The following is a 15,407-nucleotide window of genomic DNA, read 5'->3' as shown; positions in this document are numbered from 1 at the left end:
GGTCGGCTTGGTAGTAGTGATTAACCGGTGAATCGGCCTATTAACTAGATTAATCGGTCGAACACGAATCTATAGATAAAATAGGAACATACCGATATATATCTGATTTTTATGTACTATACCATAGTCTCATGCTCTCATCTATGTAATATACCAAGATATGCTACTGTTTGGTCGAACCCTAGGCATTGAGGAGTGACAGTTGGATGGGAGGGGTTACGGGCCAACATTTTGGGCTTTGTTTGCCCACAAGTTAATGGGCTGGCAGCGACTAATTAAACATATAAACCTTGAAGAACTGCTAGGCAGAACCGAGCCATCCACGTCGCCCTATAAACGCCATGAATAGTGATCGTGCCACCGCCTGTTAATATGTGCCCCGCTGAGGGCATTTTCGTCATTTCGCATACGAGCGTATAAAAGGCAGCCGCTCCGATGGAGGTAAGCCATCTCCCCCATCTAGCACTCGCGCTGCGCACCTGCGCCCCTCTCCTCTCTCTCCCTCCGAACCCTAGCTAGACCGCGCCCTCCTCCCTGTCCTGCCGTCGTCGTTTCCTCCACCCGGCCAGCCGCCGCCGCACCTCCTCCGCACCTCCTCCGCCCGGCCAGCCGCCGCCACTCGCGCCCGTCTCCTCCGGCCAGCCTTCGCCCGCAACCTCCCCCCTCCCGTTTTCAGAAGGGAAGGGAAGGGAAGAGAAGAGGGAGAGCGAGCGAGTCAGGCGACGGGAAGGGAAGAGAAGAGAAGAGGAAGAGCGAGCGGGTCAGGCGACGGCCATGGCCATGGCGCTCGCAGATCCGCCGGCCCCGTCGTCGCCGCTGCGCTCGCAGGTGAGCAGCGCCGGGAGAAGCCGCGGGAGGACGAGCTCAACGGCGCCCCGGGCGCTCACTGCCAAGAAGCGGAGGAGGAACTCGACCTGGACGACCGCCGCTGGACGAAGAGCCCCGAAAAATTCCCCCAACCACGCCTGCGCCACCGCCTCTTCACCTTCAACCACGGGTTGCAGCGGTCAGAGGACCAAGGTATGGATTCTCCTCCCCTTCCCTTTTCCTTGATTCTCATCTGTTCCTCCAGCCCCTCCCATCCCTGCGTACACAGTACACACACACTGGCTCTCTCCTCCCGTGGATGGGAATGGCCAGCGTGGATGACGGGTCTTGCTGTTCTTTGCAAAATCCTTGCTATTCATAATCTATTAATTAATGACCTGTACATACATATTTCATCATATCTACTAATAATCTCATCAGTTTACAGTTCATACATCGGGTTATTTTATCCTGTTTTCTTTAGGTTTGTATTTAGGGTGTTCTTTTTTCCTTTTTTTAGATGTATGGCATATGTGTAGCAATAGTTCTAGAACACCCCCATTCCTTCTCTTCCTATCAATTTAGTCAGGACCCACTCTGGACCATTTTCAGAAATCATTCTAAACCATTTTCTGAAAATTGATAGGAAGAGAGTAATTTTCATAACAGCAGCTGCAGCCCCAGGGTTAATTAGAACATAAATAGCTGCCTTTAGTTTGTGAAAAAGGTCTAGAGTGGTTTCTGCACCTGCTGTTATGTTTCATTGATTCAGTCCTATAGTCGGATAGTTCCAGTGGATTTTACAAAATGGTTTTGTAGATTTAATTAGTGAAAAGGGCCTCAATTGGTTTATGCAAAATTGCTTGTCTGTTGGCAGTTGAAGCATACTTGGCAAATGGGCCTTGCCGTGAGTCATGGTGCAACAGTGACCTCGATGAGCAGGGCAATGGTCAGATACGAGTCAGCACCAAAGATGACTGGAAGCACTCATAACAGTTTACCATGCTAGAGCTATGTCAGGTACCTACTGTTCTTTTGTGTTTTTTGTTTTCTATTTCCCGTCAGAAGCTCATTCCATAATCAATTTGCAGGCTGTACAAGGGCAGTTAATGAATATACTTGTGACACTTATACTCTCAGGTAAATTACTAATCATTCAAATCACTAATCAGGTCAAGCACAATAATAAGCCCACCAGTCATAGAAGAGGAAAAATAACCACGAAGTGAAAATAGATTGTGAAAATTAGACGGCTCAGATGATGTAAAAGACAGAATCGGGCGACCAGCGAGTGTTCAATCTGGGGGAGCTCGGAGTAGCCGAGTTGCCCAGCCAGATTAATTTTTATTGGGCATTCAGATTCTTATTTTGCGTTTCCTAGATTTTTAGCTGGGTGTATAAACACACTGACTTCAGATTCCAATGACGGGGTAAAATTATTGTGCCATATATATTGTTGCCATATTTAGTAACCATGCATATACATGTACATTAGTTTTTATCAAATGTACATGTGCTCCTGTAGCATATCTTCAGGTTTGGGGATTTAAATGCCCTTTGTTTTGTGTACCAGGTGGTTAACTGAAATTTTCTTTGCTTATTCTACTGTTTTTTTAGCAATGCCGACAAACATGGTTTATGATGATATTGGTGGTCTGAAGCTTTAGATCGTCGGGGCTGCTCTCATTCGTTCAATTTGCCCCTGATCCTTCCATTCTGCTGCTGCTCATTATTATCATACGAAGGTCAGGTGTTCTTCCGTTACAATGCTCCTGACGTGTTTCATGAAATGTCTATGAGCTGTCATGTTGTTCATTCTCTCTTTTCTTTCTTCTTGCAGGCTGATCTATGTTCTCTGTTTGTTGGGTCCTCCGTGTCATTATCAACAAGGTTGGGTCTCTCTTGCTCAGTTTTGGTCTACTGAAAGTGATGTGACCTGATGTGCTTGTTTGGGCGATCTCCCTCTGTGTGTGATATTTGTTTGCATATCAACCCTGTGTGCTTGAAATTTGCTTGCATATCATGATATCAAACGAGGATGTGTTCTTGTTTACCTCTTGAATAGACAGATCTTGGTGCATTACTGATACCGTGCCTCTAGGTGGTCAGCGAGGGTCGCACTTGCGCTATGCTTCCCTCTGGATTCTTTCATGGTGTTCGGGTGCCTAGCTTAGTTCAGTTCTGAGTCAAAAGTAACGAAATCATATGTTTCTGAATCTTGCATATACCTTACAATGCAGCGGCCCATTCTTGTCGTGCCTGGACTAGCTAGATCGATTAGAGTTTGTCTATTATGCCTTCGGTAATCAGCAGCAACACACGAGATCCTGGAACCTGCATTAGTTATTGTTTGCACAATAATTACTTATTGATATCATTACCAAGCTATCCGAGCCATCACTCCCGGGACAACACTTGGTTTCCTTGCCCATCTATTCGTCGGATCTGTACACAATTGACAGGATTGACTTCAGATCTTACGAAAGGTTTCATAAAGATAGTTCAGAACCTAATCTATACAAAGTTTTACAAACGAAATCTACACAAACTCATGGATTTGAAACTGAAAGATATTATGTGATGCATCTCTCCAAAAATCCAGCATAATTATATAGAGGGAACATATATTCCTAGAAATTTACGGTCGCGGTCGAGAGCAACGGTGAGTGTGGAGCAAGCCTGTGGGAGAGTTTTTCTGAAAGCAAGCCCTCAGCTCACCCCGACAACCTTTCCTGTCAGCTTTGCTCCCCTCTTCCTCCTCTTTGCTTAGAATTGTTTTGTTGTCGTTCATTTCTGGATTAAATTCTGATGAGGTTTCTGCTTGTTAGATTAAATTCTAGCCAAGACTGAACTGTAGCCACAAGAAGGCATGATTTTACTTGTTTAGTCTAAAAAAGAGTTTTTGACTTATTTGATTAGATTCTAAGTCAGCTTTTGGGGGGACTTTAGATACAATCTGTTAGTTGAAAAATATATGTGTTCTTGCGCTTGAGAAATTGCTGCCAGTGTTGTTGTATCATATATGAATATGTACAAGGCATCAGAAAGCACAAGTAGCGAGAACAATTAGTTCAGTTTTAATATCATAGTGCTACTCATCCTAAATTGTGTTAAATTAATCTGCTAGACTATGGTGATAATAGAGGGGCACTGTTTTTTTAAATTGTTTCTTTGTTCCAATTATAAAGGGCCCTCTACAAGGATATTGATTTCATCAGGTGTAGAAATTTAGTTGGACAGATATTGTTCGTCAGTTTCTTAGTGCGTGCCTAGCTGTTTCCCCTTTTTACATCGAAAATTTGAATCTGAGCCCGAGCTCATCTGCACCTGCGCGCACGAAAAAAATCAAAATAAATACTAGAAAAATTCAAAAAATTCCAAAAAAAATTTGGATGGTGGACAATTTGATGCGTGAGGTACGCTCCAATTTTCAAAACACTTGGACTTCTGTGCAGCTCTCAGCAAAAAAGACAAATCGGAGGTCTGTAAAAATATGTACTGTTCATATACTGTTCTGGTCTGATTTGTCTTTTTTGCCGAGAGCTGCACAGAAGTCCAAATGTTTTAAAAATTGGAGCGTAGCTCACGCATCAAATTGTCTACCACCCAAATATTTTTTGGAATTTTTTGAATTTTTCTGAATTTTTTACGAATTTTTTTTGACCGGGTGCAGGTGCACCCGGGCACCGAAACGCCGTTCTCTTTTTACATTGCTTATTTTCTATAGGATTTCTTGAAAGATAATAACTTGCTTCAACAATTGTAGAATGATCATGGTTTCTTTGCATTCCTGTACTTTTATACGATTAACAATTTCATGGCTATCATGTGTAAGAAACAGACAACGTTGGCATTAGCCAATGCATTTGCGTTAAATGCCCTGTTGGCCGAGTGATGTTGTCCTATTGTGAAGATGCTTATTGTTTCATTTTTGTAATGTAGGAACATGTATATCCTTTCAAGTTCACTGATGTGGTTACCACTACAACACACGTCCCTCCAAGGACCAAGGGTGGGCATGATCTTCTACAAGGTTGTTGTCTGTAACTATTAGGATAGGATCAACTTTGCGGTGTCCACACCGCTACAAGTCAAGCTAATAGAGATAAATGGGTATCCAATTTTAGAAAGCACACTTAAGAAACATGCGCGGGTGTCTTTAGATCCTATGGAGCATTCCTAATAATGACCATCTATTTAACTACCTTGGATCATTGCCATTACAAAATGCAGCATGGCATTCATAATGTTTAGTTATTCATAAATGTGGCATTTACTTCTTCTCCTGGCATGATATTTAAGCATGTTGCATATACCAATCTGTTGATGATTCAATTATTGATTCTGATGTACAAACAGGCAAAACCATTTCCTGTTTGGATGATGCACATGGGTATGTTTTTGTTAGTTTTCGGTGATGTACGTCGTGAAGCAGGACGGGCGGACGGAGACGGTGCACTTCAACAAGATCATGGTGCGGCTCAAGAAACTCAGCTATGGGCACTTCGACAAGAGCACTATGACCCGTGCTCGTCGCGCAGAAGGTCTGCGTAGAAGGTCTGCGTCAGGGTATACATGGGTGTCACCACCAGCCAGCTCGACGAGCTCGCCGCCGAGACCGCCGCCGCACTCACCGCCTCCCAGCCTGACTATGCCTCTGTACGTTCCCTCTTTCGATTTGTCTCTCCCCTTTTGGTTCGTTCCGTTCCGTTCCCCCCTCACGGCGCCCGTGTTCGTGTCTCCTGCCCTGACGTATGTGAGTGTGTGGTTCTTCTGCAGCTTGCGGCGAGGATTGTTGTGTCCAACCTGCCGCCAAGTGGAAATAGTCTGTGTGGCGCTCATAAATAAAGAGCATTCTTGTAGAAAGGTACAAGAAAGAATAGGGAAACTTCTGTCATTTTCTTTGGTCTCTTAAAAATAAATGGTGATATGGGCTGATACATTGCTAAATTACATGATACAAACTCACTTCTCTTTTTTGATTTTTGGTTTACTTCGTTGTGCTACAATGGCTCTCCTAGGAATGTTCTTCCATGTTTTGATGTGCACAATAATCCAGAAAGTGCATGCATCCAGAAACCAAATAGGATTTTTTGTGTGTTATCTTCTCATAAATCTTGTGCTCGTCCAATAAGAATAAGGTTTGGTGGTATTGCTTTTGTTTGTCACCCGGTAGATTTCAGACTTCAAGCTAGCTGCAGTTATTTCAGGTTATATGTGCAAATCCTTGGTGTGACATGATTGGTAACTGATCACGAATACGTTGCAATCTCATATGTCTAATTCTTAATTTATGTGGTACCATGGTCTAAAAATTGGTCCTAAAGATACATGATGTTTTTGTAGAAAGTTAAGACAGTTATTTTGAAACGGAGGGTGTATTATATTATTTTGTTCCTTTTTAATTTGGTTCTAAAGATATGGTTTCAGAGTGATCATTTTGCATCAGCCAAGCTTGCCGTTGTTACAAATAGTTGTTCTGTTGTCCTCAATTCACTTTCTCGGTTTTTTAATGCCACAAGCATTATTGTTTCATTTTTTTAGTTATTGATCATGCCATTTTTCTTTCTGCCTTTGTAGCTGAAAGATTAGTGAGACTGACTAAATTCTAAACATGTTCCATGTGACATAAATAGCATATTGATTTCATCTTGAAATAATCATAGCTGAGGGACGAGGTTCGTAACCGAGAGTCATGTGCAGAGCTGGAGGAAGAAGTTGCGAGGCTTGGAACTCTCCTTGTGAAAGGCTCAAGGACAGCAGTGAGGACAATGCCTCTTTAGTTGTAATTGTGATACTTCTGATGTGCAAGTAAACACTCCTGTGATACTTCTTGTGCTAAAATGTTGGTTGTTAGTACAGAGATGGTGACATTATTTGGTTCTCTTGGTATTGATTTCATGATTTGTGGTTAATACATGATGTAATACAATTCACATTGCATTATATTTCGAGTTATATCTCTTACGTACTCACTACTAACATTTTTTCTAATTCGCTTCTTGCGCCATTAGCGCAATCGGGTCATCTAGTCTACCTAACAACCGATTAATTGGGCATAGTACTGTGTCTATCGTAGTACTTTCGTAGTGTTATTATGTTTAAGTTTGAACTCATGTTTAAATTTGAACATTTGGTATTTTGAAATGTCGTAATATGCAATGACCATGTGCCCTATTTTTACATCATCGGCTGTGGCAGAAAATATCTGGTACCCTATTTTAAAACATTTGCTACGCAAAACAAATCAGGTGCCCTAGTATACATCATCTGTTGGAGATGCTTTAATACCAGGACCATCAATATTCTTATACTACCTTGAGCCCCCACGCATGCAAGTAGCGAACCTGAGACTGTTAGGACTAATAAGGAAAAAAACATCTATATGCTCAGAGGCCAAAGTTTTGGGTGGTGGCAACTGTTGAGAGGGTGATGGCGTCATCTCCTTTTATAAGGTGGACTTGGCGGTCGGCAGCCTCAACCGGCTCCCAGGATGACGACTAGGTAGCTTGGCAGCCTCCCTCCTATTTCGGTGATGTTTAATTGTGTGTAATTCAAACTGTTTAGCGTGTATTTTGGATTTTAAGGTTCAAATCAATTGACTCATATTAACTATGGACTGTAATTAAGTTAAGTGTTGAGTCAAATTTTGTGGTATGTCATTTGAACTATGGGTTGTTGTTTAATTGTTGTTTAATACCGTGTTATGTTCAATTTTGTGCTATGCAATTTGAAAAGGATAGATGTGTTGGGTCCCACATGGTAGTGGCCAATGTGACCGAGCTAGGTCTAGGTCCCATGCATGAGTGAGTGGCTCATAGGGGCAAATCGGTCAATCCAACGTCTCATTAACGGCCAAACGACTTTCACAGGACGAAATCATGACAAAAGAGCAAAAGCATAAGGACACGCACGAAAACTAAGGACAAAAGAGTAGTATGAGCATGAACTAATGACAAGAATGTCATTCTCAACCACAAAAAATAAAATGCAAGAATGTAATATTTTTTTCCTTCTTAGACGACTCTCACATTGCTCATGTTCTAAAATAGACTTTTTAATTGTATTGCAGTGTTGCTTGTTTGATGGAAGTTTAGGGTGTTATCTCATGGATTTATATCTTGTTTTCCCAAACTAAAAGAAAAGTTGCCAATTGTAGCAAACCCCTTCTATGAGGCCCAACAACTACCACTAATCTATTGGCTATTGGGTGAACCAACCTGTGGCCCAACCCACCAGGGTTCAAGTCCTGCTGCTCGCATTTATCCTGAATTTATTTGACGATTTCCGGCGATGTGCGTTCAGTGGGAGGAGACTTTGCTGTCAACAACGAGGCGCCTACGGTGACTTCGTAAAATCTCATGATGATATGTCGGCTCAGTCACTCGGAGGTGCTCATAGGGGCAGGGTGTGTGTGCGTTCATATGGGTGAGTGTATGCATGTTTATATGAGCGCTTGTGCCTGTACTGTGCTAAAAAAAAACCTAATTGGCTATTGGAGTAGTAAAGACCCATCTCATATCATGCTAAAGAGCTCAGTCATTGATTCCTAGATATCCATCCTTTCTCACACTCGAGAAGATCAACTCACGCAGGCACAGTGCAGTGTGACGTTTTTCATTATCCATCTTTTATGTTAACTCTTCGATCTCCAAAGATAGTATTCAAATCTCAGAGTAATCAATACAGTCCTTTTATTCGCAAATAAGATCCATATATACACCGTAAATACATGATCTCAAACGTGTCCGAAAAATATATGAACTGGCTGTAGGAAATATCAACCTTCTCCAATGAAGTTAATTCCGCCAAATAAGTTCAGATACGGGGATGGTACGTTTACATTTGGCACCCGGTTTTTGAAGGTCGCAAAATCTCCGCACATCGTCAAAACAAATATGCATGGCGCGTAATTATTCTAGGATATCAATGCGTGCATTTCTGATGGATTTGTTTCACCAATTCATAGTGGATTGAAACCTTGTTCCTCGCCTATAAATACACTCGTCCCATCGACGAGAGGAGCACACATAACGCGGTGGTACAATACAAGAAACTACTCGTTGACGCCGAGGACGCCCAAGATGGTGGCTAGCGCCAGGATGCTTCTCGTTGCCGCCGTGGTAGGGTTTTTGGCAACCACGGCGTGCCAAGCCGCCCAGCGGAACTACGCCACCGCGCTCACCAAGTCGCTGCTCTACTTCGAGGCGCAGCGCTCCGGCAGGCTGCCGCCGACCCAGCGCGTCCAGTGGCGCGGCAACTCGGCCCTCAAGGACGGCGCCGACCACGGGGTAAGCACGTCGGCGATGCATATGCTGATATGCATGTGTGGTACGTTGTACGTGTTTGGTTCGTGCATTATGCTGACATGCTTAATCGATCGACGTGCAGGTGGATCTTACCGGCGGCTACTACGACTCCGGCGACAACGTCAAGTTCGGGTTCCCCATGGCGTTCACGGCGACCATGCTGTCGTGGAGCGTGGTGGAGCACCGGGGCCGGCTGGCCGCAGCGGGGGAGCTGGGCCACGCGCTCGAGGCGGTGCGCTGGGGCGCCGACTACCTGGCCAAGGCGCACGCCCGCCCCGATGTGCTCTACGTGAATGTCGGCGACGGCGACTCCGACCACGCGTGCTGGGAGCGGCCGGAGGACATGGACACGCCCCGGAGGTCGTACTTGGTGAACGCCACCCACCCGGGCTCCGATGTCGCCGCCGAGACGGCGGCGGCACTGGCCGCGGCCTCCGTCGCGTTCACGGGGCCGCGCGGCGACTCCCGGTACGCGTCTACGCTTCTGAAGCACGCGAAACAGGTGCACAATACTTGCTCTTACATTACTTCATGTTTTGAGACACACACGTATGCATATGGCATTGCATGCACAGCACACAGATTACACAATCGATTCTATACAAATCCAATGGATGGTCCAAAAATCATTTGGTGTAATAGGTAAGAAAAATAGAGCGGCGCACATGTTAATGTGCCATTCTAATTACACAATTATTAACAATCATAATGTTCCATATACGCCTTTGGCGCTTCTGACGCACGCGAAATAGGCAAACATGTAACTGTGCTTTGCATGAAGAGATAGTACTACCAGTCTACCACTGCATAATTACATGCACTACATTGCATGCACAGCACAAATTGGACGGTTACCGTGGGCACGATCAATTTGAAGATAATGCGAGAGAATTAATTTGACGAACCATTTCATAAAGTCGTGGTCATATCATGGCTAAAAATGAATGTCAAATTATTGCTTGAAAACTGAACGTGCACAGACGAAGCTGTATCAGCTAATTTCTTCAGTCACTTGCTGCTTCTGCAGTTGTTTCAGTTCGCCAAGAACAACCGTGGCCTCTACCAGAACAGCATTCCATCGGCCAGAAGTTTCTACAGTAGCAGCGGCGACGAGGTATCACATCACTAATTAATGTCACGATAATGAACAGAAACATAGCAGTATTGTAAAGCAAATACTGAAACTTGTTTGGAACAGGACGAGCTGCTGTGGGCAGCTGTCTGGCTCTACATCGCCACCGGCCACCACGAGTACAAGGCCTACATCGCCGGCGCCAACAACGTCGGCGGGGTGCGGCAGTCGTTATCCTGGGACGACAAGTTCGTCGGAGCCCAGGCACTGGTCGCCAAGGTAAATGTACCAGATGATCCTAGTATTGGTCTGATGAAGCGACAGCAACTTTTAGCTTCAGGAACTGATGACTATACCGGCCATTCTGCAGCTCATCCTCCAAGGGAAGCTGCCCAACAACGGCCGCCACGCCGAGATGAGGAGCAACGTGGAGAGCTTCCTCTGCAACGTCGTTCAGCACGGTGACGGCCGCAGCGGGCGGCTCACCCCGGGCGGCATGCTCTACCTGCAGCCCTGGTCCAACCTGCAGGACGTCACGACGGCGATGTTCGTCCTCGTCACGCACGCCGACCACCTGGCGGCGGCAAGGGCTTCCCTGCAGTGCGGCGGCGTGAGGCTACCGCCGGCACAGCTCGTCTCGTTCGCCCGGTCACAGGCGGACTACATCCTTGGCAAGAACCCCATGAAGATGAGCTACATGGTTGGGGTAGGAAAGAGGTACCCGACGCAGCCGCACCACCGCGGCGCGTCGCTGCCGTCCCTCACGAACAACCCGGGGAAGATCTCCTGCGGCAAGGGATCCGAGTACTTCCACAGGTCTGCGCCCAACTTGAATGTGATTGACGGCGCCATCGTCGGAGGGCCTGACAACAACGACCATTACGACGATTCTCGGGGAAATTACCAGCAAGGAGAGCCATCAACCTACACCGTCGCGCCCATCGTCGGAGTGCTTGCAAGGCTTCTGCATAACTGATGTTCCTGTTTTCAGTCAAGAGATGTGCAATGTCAATGCCGTCCTTGTAATTTAGGCAGATATAACTTAGTCAATAAAATATTTCATACCGACAACAACACAGAAATTGTTTCCATCCAAACTTCGAAAAGGACTTCAACATCACAATAGTTCAACATGACATTTTATTCCCTTCCAAATTTTGAAAGAAACTTCAACATGTAGTAGATCTCATCATATTGGTAAGAGATCTTGTTTACACTAAGAGGTAGAGGCATCAAGAGCAGGTAGACATTCCCTTATCGCCTCTGCAGCTTGCTCCAGCTCCTTCTCCGACACGATGAGCGCAGGCACAAGCCTCACCACATTGCCTTTCCCGGCCGTCAGCAAAAAGACACCAGCATTCAAGCATGCATCGACCAAAGGCCCAGCCGGTACGTCAAGCTCGATGCCAACGATGAGACCGGCCCCACGGATCTCTTTGACATGAGGGTTTCCACTCAGCTTAGCTTTGAGCAGCTGCTTGAAGTATTCTCCTTTCCTGGTCACCTCTGCTAGAAAGCCAGGTTTCTGGATCTTGTCCAATGTGGCTAATGCAGCATGGCACACAAAAGGGCCTCCGCCGAATGTGGTTCCATGGTCACCGTAATTTATGGCTGCAGCAACCTTTTCCGTGACCAAGGCGACGCCAATGGGAAGGCCATTGGCCAGTGGCTTCGCCAAGGTCATTATGTCAGGTACTACACCATAAACCTCATGAGCCCAGAGGTAACCTGTGCGCCCCAGACCACATTGCACCTGCGTTTCAGACAGTAGATTAGAAATCTCCACTTTTCAAATTGACAGAAGTTGAACTTCAAAGTGCAATCCTAAATCCCTACTATTGAATGAATTGCCTATTTGGGTAGTATTACGATGCAGACTCCTCATGGGGTATTTCCTTCATGGGGATGCAAAATAGTGAAAATACATTCCCAGTCTTGAACTAGTACCACTGAGCAATCTCCTGAAGGAGTAAAATTTACTGTCCTTTATGCTAGTAGTACAAATTGTGCTTGCCACTAATTACTTCTATGTGATCGACAACACAGATAAGCACTCCCTCCCTTCACAATATAAGATGTTTTGGATATTTCAGCATGGCCTATATACGGACTGAAATGAATGAACAAACACACTGAAATGTGTCTATCTATAACCGGTTCACAAAAAGGTGAGAACAGAACGAGGGAGTATTAGTGAAGGCAAGCTGAATCATACCTCGTCAAAGACCAAGAGAGCCCCTGCCTCATCACAAGCATCCCGCAGTCCCTGCAAGAACTCCTTGGTAGCACTGTGAATCCCACCCTCACCCTGCACGGGCTCGACAAACACAGCAGCAATCTTCCCCGACTGTATCACCTTCTTGGCCTCCTCCAAATTGCCATACTCTGCAAATGTTGAGCCGGGCATGACCGGTTCAAAGGGCTCCCTGTACTGCACCTTGCTGGTCAGCGCGAGCGAGCCAATGGTCCGGCCATGGAAGCAGTTGGTGAAGGACATGAACTCCGTAGGCGCGTCACCGTTGGGGTGCGCGACCCTCTGGTACTTCCTGGAGAACTTGATGGCCGCCTCGTTGGCCTCAGTGCCGGAGTTGGCGAAGAAGGCACGGTCAGCGAAGGAGGCCTCCACGAGCCGCTTGGCGAGCTCCACCTGTGCGTTCGAGAAATGTTAGTCAGTTGAGACGGAGAGGCCATGCGGGAAGATGGACTGGGCAAGCAATGCGTCGAACATGTTGCCGACATCCTGGAATGGGTTTGGGTTGGGGTTGGTGGGGAGCAGGGGAGGCGTACCTGCGGCACGGTGTAGCCGACGTTGCTGGCGTGGACCAGGCGTCCGCGCTGGTCCGCGGCGGCGGCATCCACGTCGGGGTCGCCGTGGCCAAGGGCGTTGACGGCGATGCCGGCGGCCATGTCGAGGTACTCGCGCCCGTCGATGTCGTAGAGCTTGCAGCCGCGCCCGGCCACGAAGACGACCTGGGCGCGCTTGTAGGTGCCCACGATGTACTTGGCCTCGTCCGCCATGACGGCCCGGCTCGCCGCGGACAGCTCCCGCCGCGCCGAGGTCGCCGCCGCGGGGGCGGTCGGCGCGGGCGCCGGGGTCGCGAGGCAGGCGGAGACGCGCGCCCGCCGGGACGACGGGAGCCTCGCGGCGGCCGCGGCCGGCTTGACGGGCGCGACGGCGAGGAAGGATTGGAGCGAGTTCATGGCGGAAGGATTCGGGGTGGGCGAGAGAGAGTGGAGGGATTTCGGAGTTAAATACGGATTGGGGTCGGGGTTGAATGAAGTTTTTAAAAATATCTGGTCACGCTTTTTGGTTCCGTGGCGGCTACTGTTTTGTTGTGCATCAACTACCGCGTGCGGCGTGCTGCCTTCTCTTACCGTGGACTTTCGTCTTGGACTTCCTTTGCTTTCTGTCACTCCCTATCTGAATTGCACGATGTGTCTAGCCGGTTGGTGTGTACAAGAAGACGGGCTTTTTTATCCTCAAAAACAAAACATAAAGTTTATGTCTCACGATGTATATTGGTGTACTCCCTCCGTTCGGAATTACTTGTCACAAAAATGGATAAAAATTGATGTATCTATAACTAAAATACATCTATATACATTCATTTTTTGGACGAGTAATTCCGAACATAGGGAGTAAGAAACTATCTTAAGTCTTGCATGTAATTTAGATATAACAAAAAAGTATGTCTACAATGGGTTAATCTTAGCCTTATCTTAAATAATTAGTTATTCCTAAAAACATGGTGAGACATATTGTGCTAAGAGATCATCTCTTAAATAAGTGATGATGTAGTCTTGTTTACCAAGCCAGAGCCGATGGATCTTGCTATTTACAAAAACGTCTTTGATCTTTTTGGTGAGGCGTCGGGCTTGCACATAAACATGAGATCAAAGATGGGATACCGATACGGTGTTCAGACCAATGCATAGCTATGGCGAGTGAGGAACTCAGTTGCCCGGTGGGATCGTTCCCAGTGCGCTATCTTGGGCTGCCCTTGTCCATAAGAAAGCAATCAGCGACGCAACTACAGTATCTTGTGGATCAGATGGCGAATCAATTGCCGAGATGGAAGGCTTCTCTTATGCCTAAAAGTGGTAGGCTTACGTTGATGCAATCTGTCCTATGTGCTATGCCCATACATGCGATGATGGCATTGGATCTTCCTATGAAAACAGTCACAGCCATGAACAAGGTGTGCCGAGGGTTTCCGTGGTGTCGGAAAGCGAAAGCAAACAGCGGAAATTGTGCGGTCGCATGGGATGTTGTGTGTGCCCCGAAATGGGCAGGAGGCCTAGGGCTGCCCAACCTGAGATGGATGAATGTAGCAATGCAAGCCAGATGGCCGTGGTTACAAAGGACAGACATCAGTAGACTATGGAGTGAGTTTCAAATAAAAGTGCCATATGACTCGATGAGAATCTTTCAAGCGGCAACAAGGTGCACGCCACACAATGGATTGAACACGCTTTTCTGGGAAGATCGGTGGCTGGACGGGAGGCGGATACAGGAAATTGCATCGGTCATCTACGACATGTTACCGCGCCGTGTTAGACGAACGAGCCTGCTTGGCCAGGTCCTGGCCAACGGGTCATGGGTTGACTGCATCAGCCCCAATATGAGCATGGATGCATTACAAGAGTTCTTGAAGCTTTGGCAGAGGGTGCAGACTTGGGAACCGACGGAGAACGTCCGGACGGATTATCATGGTCATGGGAGGCAAATGGCCAGTTCTCAGTGAGATTAGCATACGCTGCCAAGTTTTGGGGTAGAGAGGTGATACCCACTGCGGAGTTAACTTGGAGATCACGAGCTCCGTCACAATGCAAATTCTTTATGTGGCTTGCATTACGTAATAGATGTTGGACATTCGACCGGCTTGCTAGGAGAGGGTTGTCGCATCAAGACAAGTGTCCTCTTTGTGACCAACAGGAAGAAACAATAGACCATGCGTTACTAACATGCGTCTTTGCCAGGACGATCTGGGCGGAGGTCTGTATAGTGTTGGGGAAGTCCGAGTGGACGCCAACCCCGCAGGATGCCCTACAACCATGGCTGTGTGGAAAACAAGGGTTAACGTCCATGGCCAGAAAAGACCTACACACTTTCCTGTTACTGACAATGTAGGAGTTGTGGAAACATAGGAATGCAGTGGTGTTCGACGGTGCCTTGCCATCGACTGGCCATCTCATGCAGAGAATCGAGGTGGAAGGAA

At 46.7% G+C, this 15,407-nt stretch overlaps 3 protein-coding genes across 8 annotated transcripts; 2 read left to right on the top strand and 1 right to left on the bottom strand.

The window, feature by feature from the left end:
* The first annotated feature begins 431 nt into the window (after window positions 1-431).
* LOC123110063 (uncharacterized) lies at window positions 432-6,774 on the top strand. 6 transcript variants are annotated; one of them, XR_006453139.1, is made up of 8 exons: window positions 433-1,020; window positions 1,685-1,827; window positions 1,899-1,947; window positions 2,425-2,552; window positions 2,648-2,697; window positions 4,750-4,840; window positions 5,167-5,466; window positions 5,587-6,774. XR_006453139.1 is itself a non-coding variant. In XM_044530470.1 (2 exons), the coding sequence occupies exons 1-2, from the start codon at window positions 5,225-5,227 to the stop codon at window positions 6,588-6,590; spliced, it is 567 nt and encodes a 188-aa protein (XP_044386405.1). In that variant the 5' UTR covers window positions 4,288-5,224; the 3' UTR covers window positions 6,591-6,774. The 6 variants fall into 6 exon arrangements, 1 of the variants encoding a protein (XP_044386405.1); XR_006453140.1 differs by having other exon boundaries at window positions 4,750-5,466; window positions 5,587-5,674; window positions 6,511-6,774; XR_006453137.1 differs by having other exon boundaries at window positions 4,750-5,466; window positions 5,587-5,674; window positions 6,474-6,774.
* Window positions 6,775-8,881: 2,107 nt separating this feature from the next.
* LOC123110047 (endoglucanase 14) lies at window positions 8,882-11,164 on the top strand. Its single transcript, XM_044530455.1, has 5 exons — window positions 8,882-9,098; window positions 9,199-9,618; window positions 10,144-10,230; window positions 10,315-10,467; window positions 10,559-11,164. Exons 1-5 carry the CDS (start codon window positions 8,892-8,894, stop codon window positions 11,162-11,164), a joined length of 1,473 nt encoding a protein of 490 aa, XP_044386390.1. The 5' UTR covers window positions 8,882-8,891.
* Window positions 11,165-11,273: 109 nt separating this feature from the next.
* On the bottom strand, window positions 11,274-13,435 carry LOC123110058 (acetylornithine aminotransferase, mitochondrial). Its single transcript, XM_044530466.1, has 3 exons — window positions 12,976-13,435; window positions 12,404-12,835; window positions 11,274-11,941 (listed from the first exon to the last, which is right to left on the bottom strand). The coding sequence occupies exons 1-3, from the start codon at window positions 13,387-13,389 to the stop codon at window positions 11,405-11,407; spliced, it is 1,383 nt and encodes a 460-aa protein (XP_044386401.1). The 5' UTR covers window positions 13,390-13,435; the 3' UTR covers window positions 11,274-11,404.
* Window positions 13,436-15,407: the final 1,972 nt, after the last annotated feature.

The sequence above is a fragment of the Triticum aestivum genome, chromosome 1B (genome assembly GCF_018294505.1).
Source record: "Triticum aestivum cultivar Chinese Spring chromosome 1B, IWGSC CS RefSeq v2.1, whole genome shotgun sequence".
Lineage (NCBI taxonomy): Eukaryota > Viridiplantae > Streptophyta > Magnoliopsida > Poales > Poaceae > Triticum > Triticum aestivum.
The sequence above is the reverse complement of the archived record's forward strand: the minus strand, read 5'-3'. Positions and strand labels throughout refer to the sequence as shown.

Bases quoted from the DNA above. Each gene is read 5' to 3' on its own strand.
- LOC123110063 (XM_044530470.1), top strand. From the start codon at position 5,225: ATGTACGTCGTGAAGCAGGACGGGCGGACGGAGACGGTGCACTTCAAC. The intron at 5,675-6,473 runs GTACAAGAAAGA...AAATAATCATAG, and splicing joins AAGAGCATTCTTGTAGAAAG to CTGAGGGACGAGGTTCGTAA.
- LOC123110047 (XM_044530455.1), top strand. From the start codon at position 8,892: ATGGTGGCTAGCGCCAGGATGCTTCTCGTTGCCGCCGTGGTAGGGTTT. The intron at 9,099-9,198 runs GTAAGCACGTCG...ATCGACGTGCAG, and splicing joins AGGACGGCGCCGACCACGGG to GTGGATCTTACCGGCGGCTA. The intron at 10,231-10,314 runs GTATCACATCAC...TGTTTGGAACAG, and splicing joins ACAGTAGCAGCGGCGACGAG to GACGAGCTGCTGTGGGCAGC.
- LOC123110058 (XM_044530466.1), bottom strand. From the start codon at position 13,389: ATGAACTCGCTCCAATCCTTCCTCGCCGTCGCGCCCGTCAAGCCGGCC. The intron at 12,836-12,975 runs GTACGCCTCCCC...TCGAACGCACAG, and splicing joins TCGGCTACACCGTGCCGCAG to GTGGAGCTCGCCAAGCGGCT. The intron at 11,942-12,403 runs GTATGATTCAGC...TCTGAAACGCAG, and splicing joins CTCTCTTGGTCTTTGACGAG to GTGCAATGTGGTCTGGGGCG.